The sequence below is a fragment of the Sceloporus occidentalis genome, unplaced genomic scaffold, assembly GCF_023333645.1.
Source record: "Sceloporus occidentalis isolate IW3139 unplaced genomic scaffold, rSceOcc1.0.p SCAF_48, whole genome shotgun sequence".
NCBI lineage: Eukaryota > Metazoa > Chordata > Lepidosauria > Squamata > Phrynosomatidae > Sceloporus > Sceloporus occidentalis.
Genome location: NW_028317028.1, coordinates 383,653 through 395,892, shown reverse-complemented (window position 1 = coordinate 395,892; position 12,240 = coordinate 383,653). Strand labels below are relative to the sequence as shown.

Below are 12,240 nucleotides of genomic sequence, written 5' to 3'. Positions count from 1 at the left end.
CTATATATAGACAAGAGTATTAGGACACTTGACCATTACACCAACAGGGACTTTTATGATATTACATTCTAGATACATAGACATTAATATGTAGTTGGTCCCCTTTTGCTGCTATAACAGCTTCCACTCTTCTGGGAAGACTTTCTACAAGATTTTGGAGAGTTTCTGTGGGAATTTTTGCCCATTCATCCAGTAGAGCATTTGTGAGGCCAGGCACACCCATTAACGTGTGATCTAGTCTGCTTACTTTCAAAAATGGAGAGTCTGCTGAGGATTTCTAACCAACTATAGAAAAACATTGTATACCACTTGAATTTCTGCAGATCTGTTCATCCTGTCCATTTGTGTAGGGTCTCTACTTCCTTCCTAGGCACTCTCCACAGCATCGTCTTTTAAAAAAAAATTATTTTCCCTTTTTCCATGTTTATTTCATAAACGTTTGATAAACTAATCACCACATTAAATGTACAAACTAAATGATTTAAACATTCAGTGTTTCAACTGCTTTTCCGATATTAAAACAAGATTTTCATTTCAATGTGCATGAAGTGTGCAAAATGTGGATGTATAATTTCAGTGGGTCTAAATTCACCCACAGTAGGAAATGCCTACTTCTTTGACAGCTTTCTGGATTGACAATTTTATATTCACTTTATTTCTCGACAAAGGAAGACAACTGCTCTATCATTTAGATTTTACGTAAAAAATGCTTTCAGAGGATTTCATGAATCATGGTGACCTGATCATTCAAATGTCACTAATGGGCTACTTAACATACGTTCTGATAATATGCTGGTATGTACCGACATCTGTGATCATGTTACCTGTGTCCTTCCAGTGAATGGAGCCATAATGCTCTATAACCTATGGCACTGTAACCGTTTGTGCCGATTATAGGCCACACTTTTTTCCACTAAATAGGTGCGGCCCATAATCTGGGTTTAGATATTCTCAACGTCTCCCTACCTTCTCCGTCGACTGCTTCTGTGTCCCTGTCTCCTTAACTCTAGTTCAACTTCTTCTTTTGTATCTTCTTGTTCGTCCTTCTTCTTTCTTATGCCTCCTGTCTTCATTTACTTTTCCCCTTGTCTTCTGTCTTCGCCCTCTTCTCTGTGAACTAGGCCTCCCAGAGGGTTTCCGCAAAACAACGGGGCCTCTAGGCACACCCTCTCTCCCGATTGAAGGAACGGGAAGAGCCTTTTCCCCATGACTCTGCTGTAGAAGTACTCCAGAGAATGAGAAGTACAGAAACACTTCTCTTTCTCCACATATCTGTCTGCATTATTCTGGCAGTACTTCTGCAACATAGCAGAGTCACAATGACAGCCTCTCCTCTGTTCCTCAAATTGCGGGAGAGTGTGAGCCCGGAGGCCCCACCCTTTTGTGGAGGTGCGCAGGAGGCATGGTCACGAAGAAGTGGACGAAGACAGAAGAAAGCAGAAGAACAAGAAGATGCAAGAGAAGAAGCAAAGCTGCAGGAAAGGAGACAGGGACACGGAAGCTGTCAGCAGAGAAGTTAGGGAGACATTGAGAGGGAGTGTGATAAACTATGAACGATATATATATATATATATATATTGTGGCAAGGTTATGGAGTCTGTCTACATAAGTGGCAGATTGGAACGCTCATTATTCCCAGCATGAGGGGGTTAATTGCTGGAGGTCAGCAAGGTGGAGCCAATTAACCTGCACTCAGGTGCTTAAAGGGCGGCCGTAAGAGGCATTAGGTGTCTGGAAACAGGGAGAGAGGCAGTCAAGCCAGAGGCCCTCAGACTTTATCAAAAGGATTTGTTTTTGTTTTGGTTTATTTACACTATGAAGTACAATACTGTGGACTATCCAAAGCTGCAATAAACCACATCTTGCTTTTATTCTGCTGGTGTTCGGAGTTTCTTGTTTTGATCGGGCCGTCCTGCCACAAGTGGTGTCAGAAGTGGGATATTGCTGTTTGAACCCTGTATCAACATGGAGGATGTTTTAAAGGCCCTCCTGCATGCTACTACAGTGCAACAGGAAACCAACCGGCTGATAACTGCTCAGATGGGAGCTATGATGGAAGCACAGCAAGAGGACAGGATTGTCCTAAAAGAGATTGTACAGCAACTCTCAAAAACTACCACTTATATAGACAGACTCCATAACCTTGCCACAATATATATATATATATGCAAAAAGAGAGAGACATAGGCATACATATATGCATATACTATTTTATGGTAAGTAAACAATACATGGAGATTATGGTTTCCTATCAAGGACATTTCTCTTTATTGAAATTCACTGTATTGATTAAAAAAAAACCCTGAAAACTGACAAAGTCACCTATACAACATTTGTCATTATAACCAACAACCGAGTAGCATTCACATTTAGACAAGTGAATAAACACAAACAAATGTGAAGCACTGTGTCATGTCATCGGGATAACTAAAGAAGGAAATGAAGAAAAGGAACAATAGGTAGAGCAACAGAATTTCTACAAATTAATCAATGCTGTGCATGGAGGAAAAATGTATAAGCAGAATGAAGCGTGAGAGGGAAGGAGGGAGAGGTGCAGACAGTTGGGGAGAGGAGGAAATGTTTACCACGGAATCTAATGTGCTGTCATTCATATAATGAGTTTCTTCGCCATTTCATCTCATCCATTAGTTTTGCCAACATGACAACCAAGTACAGACTGGTGTCATAATAAAGATTAACGACCACTTCCGCCCTGCCAAGGTAATAGAAATCATCAAGAAACCAAAGGGTCGAAAAGAACAGAAACTAGAGTGGGTCCAAATTACTAAATAAACTATATATATATATATATGTGTTCCATAGCAAAGTGTCAACATAAGGATCAACAGAGTTACTGAATGTTGTGGTCCAAAACTCTCAAGATAACAGTAAGGCATAAAGGTAATGCATTGCAGAAAATCACATTGATAATATATCTCATGATTTCTGAAGCACACATCAGAAAAGAAAGGGAATGAAAATACCACATAATACTTTAAAGGTTTTCAAGCCACACATCTTGAACGTGACTTTATGTGTGTCTCCTTTCCATGATGTATCTCTACTGGTACCAGAGAAGCCTTTTGGCCAATATATCACATGGATTATTTTCTGGTTGGCTGGCAAACTTACCATTGGTTGACAAATATTTACTTCTAAAAGCTGCCACCTAAAATTTAATTTAACTAAAAAAATTTAGACTCAAGACTACACAGTATTTAGAACAGGGAGGGTCCCTCTGGGTTTTAATCCCATCAGGGAATGCTTTACACTCTACAGGGACCTCCATTCCTAATGTATTCATACCAATAGTACCCAGATTATGTCTGTAGACTACTTATGAAATTATATGTCTATAGTATATATTATATATATTATACTTTTATTATACTGTAAACTAAATCTGGTAGTGCTCATACAAATATACCTTCATATATTTATTCCCGCCTGGAGAAACTGACTGTGTCCGTACAATAAGTGAATCAGTGAGATTTCTAGAAAGTCATCGGACCAAACACAGAAGTAATGTAGAAAATAAAAAGGAAAACAAAAATCTGAATGTCTGAAGTGGCTGGTGATATACTTTGCAGGATATAAAAGCGCGTCACTTGTTTCAGTGGTCGCATGCCACACTTTTACGTTAAACCACATTTACTGAAGAATACCTCCGACACTGGTAACTGTTTATATTAACTATAAGGTAGCTGAATGTGTAGGATTGGTAAGTCCATACTAGGTACCACTTTGATGGAACTTTAAAGACTTCAGCTTCTCTCCAATATACGATGTTACTGCCAGTGCATGTTTGGCACATGAGCACTTTTTAAGAGAAGCTTAAAACATCTACTTGTGGCTGATTTACAAGGCAGATCAATTCCTGTGTTAGAATATATGCACTGATCTGCATAAAGGAAAATGCACTGGAGACCACATTTGAGTAGAACCAGGCAGGGGGGGTCAAGGAAAATGAGAAATGAGAAATCGCAGGCAACTTTCGATACACATTCTCACTGCAGCAAAAGCTTTTAACAGCTACAAACTGAAAATCCCTAAACATCTTATCCCTGGATCAGCTCAGTATTCTTACAGAGCAGAATGATAAATTTGAGAACAGGGCTAGTTTGGCTTTCAATTCAGTAACACATATGTATGAGATATATGGGGTCTATATGTTAAACCAGCCTTGAGGCAAGTGGAGGAGTGGGTTTAGGATTGTTCCTGTAGTAAGGAACACAGTTAAAACCACTTTGAGATGGGACACCAAACAGTTTTTATTCTGTTTTGAACCTATTCTCAGTTTGTGCCTTTTTATATTGCTTTTCTCTGTCTCATGGCTGGAAAGACATCCCAGGGGAACGCGATTACATGGATTGTAACACTTGGCTTGTCCAGCAGAGCCATGTTAACTTACCTATTTGTACCTTTGTATAGCATTTTAATTAATCAAAATAAACAGCAAATAGGGTCTAGTACTATTCACACACTACACATATAGTCACTGATGAGGAATTGACAAAATACTTGATATTAAGACAGATACCATAGAAATTATGATAAGTGTTAAAATCAGAGTGCATGGCAAACACCTAAAGCAATGGGTGATAAAACAAGACTACTGTCACCCTGTAGCGTTTCCAAACAATTAATATGACACAAAGATTTTTTATTCACAAGCTGATGGCCACACCTTTAAAAGGGCAATGGATTTGTATTACCGAAGATGACAAAACTCTTCATCATTGAAATAATGCTGAAAATCCTTAAAACTGTTGTTTCAGTATATCTTACACTATGCTACTATCCCAGCTTTTATTGTTTATATAGCTTGTTTAATGTTAGCATGATTGGTAGTTAATATATTCAAGTTTAACTCAAGTCCCATTTTAGTTTCTTTGAAGGTGATATAAGATCTGGTTCTATACACCAAGAATAATGTTTTAAAAAACACATTCATCTTTCATGTTAGATTTACATATTCTGATTGATGCTAAAGAAAAGGGTTTCGATAATAATTGCCATATTACATAAATGCATATAAAGACTTAGCGTTGGCTTGTTTTGATTCATTACCAAGGCTGATTTACTCCTATAACCTCTTATTGATTGAGGGATAGATTATTCTCTCCTTATCAATCTGTCTTACTATTTGCCTTGACTGGTCGCCAATATGTCTTTAACTTCAGATTAATGACCTTCATTACAATAAATACTGCTAAGAAATAACCACTGCTAAAAGTTAGAAATGCTCTATAAAAAAGATGGAAGATCTAGCAGTTGTTATTTAAGAAGAGGAGTATGAGATGTGAAATGGATTTTCATATATTTCTGCAAAAAAAGGTAAAGCAATACCATTTAAAAATGCCATCATTTCCCATTAATATGATGAAAGATGACTTAAAAGGCAAGCATTTGTTTCAAGTAAAGTAGCTGGCATTTTTTCAAAAAGGTAAAAATACTGTTGTATATAAGCTCCAGGTGTTTTAGCATAATTACGTTGATTTACAAAGAACTATATTCTGTGATATTTTTTTAATCCAGTGTAGTTTTATTTTTCTTTCTTTTTAGATATATTTGGTTAAAAAGTTAAGGACTACTTTACTGTAGCAGAATCCAGTGATGTGGGGCAAAGTCTACATAACAATTACCTTCTCTCCCTGATCTCACCTTCCTTCTTCTTTCTCCATTGATTCAAACATTAATTAACTCCCACTAAGACGGAGGAACAATTCGGTGGTGAGGAGTAATCATTTGACAATAACTCAAAATGGTTCCTCTCACAGTCAAGACTGCTGCTGGTAAATGGCATTTAAAGTACATAAAAATGGTTATTCAAATCTGTAAATATCATTAAATGGTTTCTTAAGTACACAGAACTGTAAAAAATGTTAGGTTTGGAAAAGCATTGGATGCATTTAAAGTTTGTTGTATAAATAAGTAATCTTTGGTCCTAAGCCTAATGTACAAATGTAAATGCTGTTCAGCTAGTGAGTTGGCCACTTAATGACTATCCTTGGGAACTCTGAGGGTTTGACCCTGAGTCTCAGGGTTTGTTCCCCAATTTTAGGGTCTCAGGGACAAGGAGCAGCTTCTCAGGGTCACACAGTCCGAAGCACTCCATTGCAGGGTCTTTACAGATGCCTGGCATATAATTTGCCAGGTTTCCCTATCGTTACGCCTGCTGCGCCTTTTCAATTCTGGGATCAGGCCGGCACAGGTCCTGGAAATGCGCGGAGGAGAGCTGGGATCCTGCCCTGCCACTCCTAAAGCCGCTCCATGCCTCAACCATCGTGCATCTAAGAACAAAAGCCAGCAGGTAAGCAGGCTAAATTATAAAAATTATGTAGTACATATAAGATGCAATACAAAATTATTAGTCCAGATTGTTATGATTACAATATAAGTTAAAACCATCCACAAGCTATTTTTATAAGTTATATTAATTTGGTTAATTATAATTTATACCGTATTTGCTCGATTATAAGACGACCCTGATTATAAGACGACCCCCCAAAATCTGAATATTAACTTAGGAAAAAAGAAAAAGCCTGAATATAAGACGACCCTAAAGGAAAAAAGTTTTACCAGTAAATGTTAATTCATGTAAACTATTTTTTTTAATAAAAACTATGATTGAGAAAAATATTTTTTTTGTTTTTATTTCTTGTATTTTCCAGCCTGTCCCCCAGTTACGCACATCTGCCCCCAGGCTTGCCACACCAATATGGCACTGTGGCCCATGATATGCCTTTTAACCCTCTATATGCCACTGTGCCCCATGGTATGCCTTTTGACCCCCTATATGCCACTCTGCCTCCAGAAATGCCTTATACCCCTATATCCCATTCTGGCATTTAGGGGGTTAAAATGCATATTATGGGGCAGAGTGGCATATAGGGAGGTATAAGGCATTTCAGGAGGCAGAGTGACATTAAGGGAGTTAAAAGGCATTGTATAGAGCACTCTGCCTCCAGAAATGCCTTATACCCCTATATGCCACTCTGGCATTTAGGGGGTTAAAAGGCATATTATGGGGCAGAGTGGCATATAGGGAGGTATAAGGCATTTCAGGAGGCAGAGTGCTCTATTAAATGCCCCCTTAACGCCACTCCAGAAATGCCCTATGCCCCCAACTAACACACACACACACACTCTCTCCTCCCCTCCCCTCCCCTCTCCTCTCTCCCCTCTCAGCCCTCTCTTACCGGTGCTTCCAGCCGGGGCAGCGGGTTGACGTCGCCTTCTGCTGCAGCCGGAAGGAGGTGGAGTTGGCAGCGGGGGTTTGTATGCGTCCGTCGCGTATACTTTCCCCGGCTGTCAGAGATCAGAGATCTCTGACAGTCGGGGAAGGTCTACGCGACGGACGCAGACAACCCCCGCTGCTAGCCACACCTCCTTCCGGCTGCAGCGGACGTTGTCTACGCGGATCGCGTAGACGTCAACCCGCTGCCCCGGCAATACAGCAGGAAGCACCGGTAAGTGTGTATGATGGGGGGGGGGGGTGAGACAGGAGGATCCAGGTCCCCTGCAGCGGTGCGGGGGATCTGGATCTTAGTCTCCTAATCAGACTCTATTTGAGGTCTGATTAGAAGACGACCCCGATTAGAAGACGAGGGGTATTTTTCAGAGCATTTGCTCTGAAAAAAACCTCGTCTTATAATCGAGCAAATACGGTATTTACTGCTTCTGGATGGTTATAGCTTATATTGCACAGATAAAATTTGCCATGTGGACTATTGCATCTTATATGGACAGTTATTAAACAATATAGCCCCCTCTTACTCTCTACCCCCTCCCTCCCAATGCTCTATCTTTTCTCCCCCCCCACCTCCCTATCCACCACCATCCACCATCTAGCTCTGAATGCTCCCTTCCACCCTGATTTTTTCTTCCTACGCTTGTGACCTGTACCATTATCCACCCAGTTGATATGCAGTCAATGAATGAATACAAAAGCAAGAGTTAATTGTAATTAACTTTGAATAGTATTTCCAGATGTGAATACAATCTATTTAATTTTATAAGATGTCCTATAACACCAGCCATGCAAATATATTATTATCTCATCACTGCCACCTTCCTTTACCAATTTAACATTAAATCACTGCATTTCCCGTGTGTACCATAATTTTGCCTATTACTTTAATACTCTGAGGCTCATAGGTGATATGCTAACAGTCTTCATGGCAGAAAGCGTATGGGGTTTTAGGTTTATTACACGCTTACTTGTCACTGATTTTTTCATTGAGATTAATGTAAACCATCTAGAACTCATTAGGGGCAAAACTATTAGTTAATGCAATTGAATTTATTCATAGAGGTGACGTTTGTCTCATTCTGCATATATATTTAATTGTATGTATAAATGCACAGGAAAAATTAAGCCTTTCATGGCTCTCCATATTTGCTAATAATACACAGTATGGTAAGTCAATTTGAGTATCAGCTGTCACTGGCAGGAACGCTATACATACTTCGAGCGGGATCGCGAGAGCCAATGATCGCGCTAGGAAATTATCAGTAAGCATCTAGGGATTGCTATAAAACATTTGAGATTCTTCTTCCAGATGCCTATCTGGGAAATTAACACAACCATATTTTCTCACCTAATTGAGCTGTGCTATCTGGATTGGTAATTTTCTAAAATAAATAGTACCAGGTCACTCACGGTGGCATAAACTTAAATTCACTGCATACTTGCAGATGTCATAGTTCAAACCAGCTAGAGCCTTGCTAAGGTCTAATGCTTCTTGATAAGCACTGGTTTGGAGAGGAAACAAGTTAGACGTTAGAGGAAACAGTTGAACTGTAACCCTTGTCTGGTTGTCCCTGAGCGACAAGCTGAAACCAAAGCTAATCCAGAAATTTAAAACACTCCAAGAGATCACAAGCAGACAATGCCAGATATACATTTGTCTTCATGCCCCTACTTCTTATTGCATTCCCACCACTTCCAATGGCCTTGTTGTTACTGGAATTCCAGGAGTGCTATTGTCTAAATTTTTGTCATGTATTTTGATGGGCAATTTTGAAGGTTTATATGGGATAACATTGCCAAAATCATACACTAGAAAATTCCACCAGTTAAAAACTTAAAATTCTCTGAAAATACTTAAAAGTCCAGAACAGCAATTCAACTTGTGTTTGTTTCATTACAGTCTCATTACCCGATTCAAACTGTAAAGCTGTAAAGGCGAAGGAGAAGTATGTAGGTAATATCATTGATGCTGCACATCTTGACATTAGTAGGTCTTTATTAAGCTGACCTAAGGAAATTTTATGGGTGACTTTACCCCACAGGGAAGCTGCTGAGAGATTATTTTAGATTGTTACTGCTTAACATTTTCCCTAATTTTAAGAAACTATAGCAGCCATTAAACAGGACATTAAATTCATAAAAATCCAACAAGAGGTCAAAGTAGTTTAAGTACCATAATCATCAAAATAATAAAATATAAAGTTTGACAGCAAGGTCTAGCGTGTGCATACAATAGCATGTTTTGGTGGAACAGATTTCTACAGTTACAATTGCACATTCATCCATTTAAATTCATTAAAGGATTCAATAACATAAAAGGGAAGTGTATTTCAGAGAAGCAAAAATGCTTGGACAAGACCTCATAGCTGTAACCTGGATGTATTTGTAATATGGAAAAAATACTTTATTGAAATGGCAGTGGAAAAATTGAGCAGCCTTAAAAAAAAATTTTGTATTGTTAATATAATTCACATGTTTAATAATTATGATATAAATCAAAGCAAACAAATATCTAAAACTAGTAACATAAGCCAAAGCCTGCCTCTTAACAGCAATTCCTTCGAAATATGCTATGTATTTTATTGTTCAATGACAAGCACAACAGGGTAGGAGAAACTGGAAAAAATATAATTGTAAGAGCAAGGAGGACAGGTAATATATAATTCTCAAACAGTGATCATATGTGTTTCACTCTTCCATGACATAAAAGACTTGACTTCCCCATGGGCAGCTGTCAGTCAGCTGCCTGTCTCCTGGATCGGTAAGCACAGTAAGAAGAATAACTGCCTTGGGAATGCATCTCGGTGTTCAACAACAAAATCTTGATCTATTACTTTGATCAGGTCCCTTCTTTTCAGGTGTTACCTGCCGGGATAACGTTTCAGGCATTTCTCACTTTGAAAAATTTGTCAAGAAATGAAAAAACAGCAACAAACATGACAAAGGTTTGTCAAAATATATGGCATAATGTTAATGGTATTATCTAGGGTGCTGTAGCTCCCCAAGTAGAATATATATATATATACTTTATATATATATATGCAAAAATGTAGAAGCCATTAATTCTCTTTGATAAATGTTAAAAGAAAGAATACACATGAAACAGACACCATATGTTGTACTACAATTTAAGCAAATTAATCAGCTGCCTAAAAAAGATCATAGACAGATCAACAAGTACGGTACCTTAAACCATTGGCAGATTTAGTAGCTATTCTTCCTGTTATTATTGTAATTGGAAACCTAGCATGAAAACCCAGTTGGCTTTATTGTCCATGCCACAAACCTCTCAGTTAAATTACTTTACAATGGAAAATGTTTACACAATAAATGGATATAGTGCATATAATAACAAAGTTAACAAATCAACTGCTGACTGATGCTGTTGAAAATGTTATAATGTCTCTAGTGATTTTTATATGCTATTATCATGTACAGCATATCAGGCCAGACTGAATCACATCATCACACAGTATACTGCAGCACCAAACGGCTCCAGAGCCTTTGGTTTAAATTATGAAATAATTTATAAGAGCATTAAAGTAATGACACTTAAACATCACACAATACAGCAGACAGAACTTTTGCAAAAGGGCAAAACTTCCTTGCATGTCTTCTCCCACGAATAGAGGAGCAGGGGAGATGGTGTGCCTGGGGCCTCAGCCCTTTTTGGAGACATTCACCATGAGGCCATGACCAGTTCTCAACAGAGTAGCAGACAAGGAAAAAACACATTTTTGAACAACAGATGAAGAAAAAAGAAAGAAGACTAAAATTTGTAACTCTTTGCTCTTTTTGTTTGTGTTGTTGAGGGTCCCTCCTCTTTTTAGTAATTCATAAGAATGAAAATGTTAATTTGTTCAAATTTGAAAGCACAAGTCTTATAATCAGTTAAATAAAGTGCCTATGAGCAACACAAGAAAAAAAAACAGCAAGAGGAAGAATGGCACTCAAGGGTCTTCACGGAAAAAACACCTTAACTTCTGCCTGTAGCTGGCATTAAAACCGAAAACAGGCTACATTTCATAATTTACACTTCTTTCCACAAAATGCACCAGACTTTATTTTTCATGAATACCCTTGAGTATGTGCGTGTAAAATGATGTTCTGTGTAATATCAGTGCATTACACACAAGGGAGTTCTCTGATAATTGCATATGAGAGACTGAGATTACCTGGTGATAATTGCTAGGTGTGGGGGATTCATACAGGCTCCCATGAACAGAACCACATTTTCATGCCGTGTCTGCCGGTAAGCCATGACTTCTCGCTTAAAGGCTTTCAGTTGGTCTTCGTTGTCCCTTTCAATATCAATGAGCCTAATAGCCACTTCTCCATGCCAACGCCCATGGTACACCAGACCAAATCGTCCTTTGCCAATCATTTCCCCGATCTCCAACTGCTCGTATGGGATATTCCACTCTTGCAGGAATATGCTGGTTTGACTGGCTTTGCGAGGGAAGTTTCTAGCTGATAGCAGCAAATGATTCATTTCCTCAAAGTCGTCCTCTGACTCCTCTGCTCGTTCATTGCCATCTTCATTCTGGTGAAGTGAAGGTGAGAATAAATATTTTCCCATAGAATAATATTTATTTCAATGCCTAATAAAAAATTAATTTAGCAATTGTGCATTTAAATGCGTTGTAGGGGGTTGGGAGTGTTTTTTTTTTCCTGAAAGAACGGCTAAACTGTCACTGCATAATGGACAATGCTATTGAAAAGGTGGCTTTTAAGAACTCTTGCTGGTTTAATGATGATATATACAAAACTGCTTCACTGTATGTTTATAAGGAAAGAGGGGTAAAGCTTATATTGAGCAGAATCCACCTAAAAAATCACTGGTACCTATTCAATATCACAACGTTATTTTACCAGCCATATGTAGTAACAGGATATGAGGTACATATTGTATTATATGTGATACATATTAATATTATTAATTAAAAACAGAAAACAACTTTCAACATTTGTTGTCCTTCAAGTAA

General features: G+C 38.3%; 1 protein-coding gene across 2 annotated transcripts in view; it reads right to left on the bottom strand.

Moving 5' to 3' along the window:
* Nucleotides 1–12,240, bottom strand: part of LOC149289049 (kinase suppressor of Ras 2) — a 175,801-nt gene that overhangs the window by 24,546 nt on the left and 139,015 nt on the right. For both annotated transcript variants that reach the window (XM_089491065.1, XM_089491064.1), the window contains exon 14: nucleotides 11,431–11,798. In XM_089491065.1, the coding sequence (XP_089347191.1) occupies nucleotides 11,431–11,798 (368 nt within the window). The remainder of the gene's footprint in view (nucleotides 1–11,430; nucleotides 11,799–12,240) is intronic.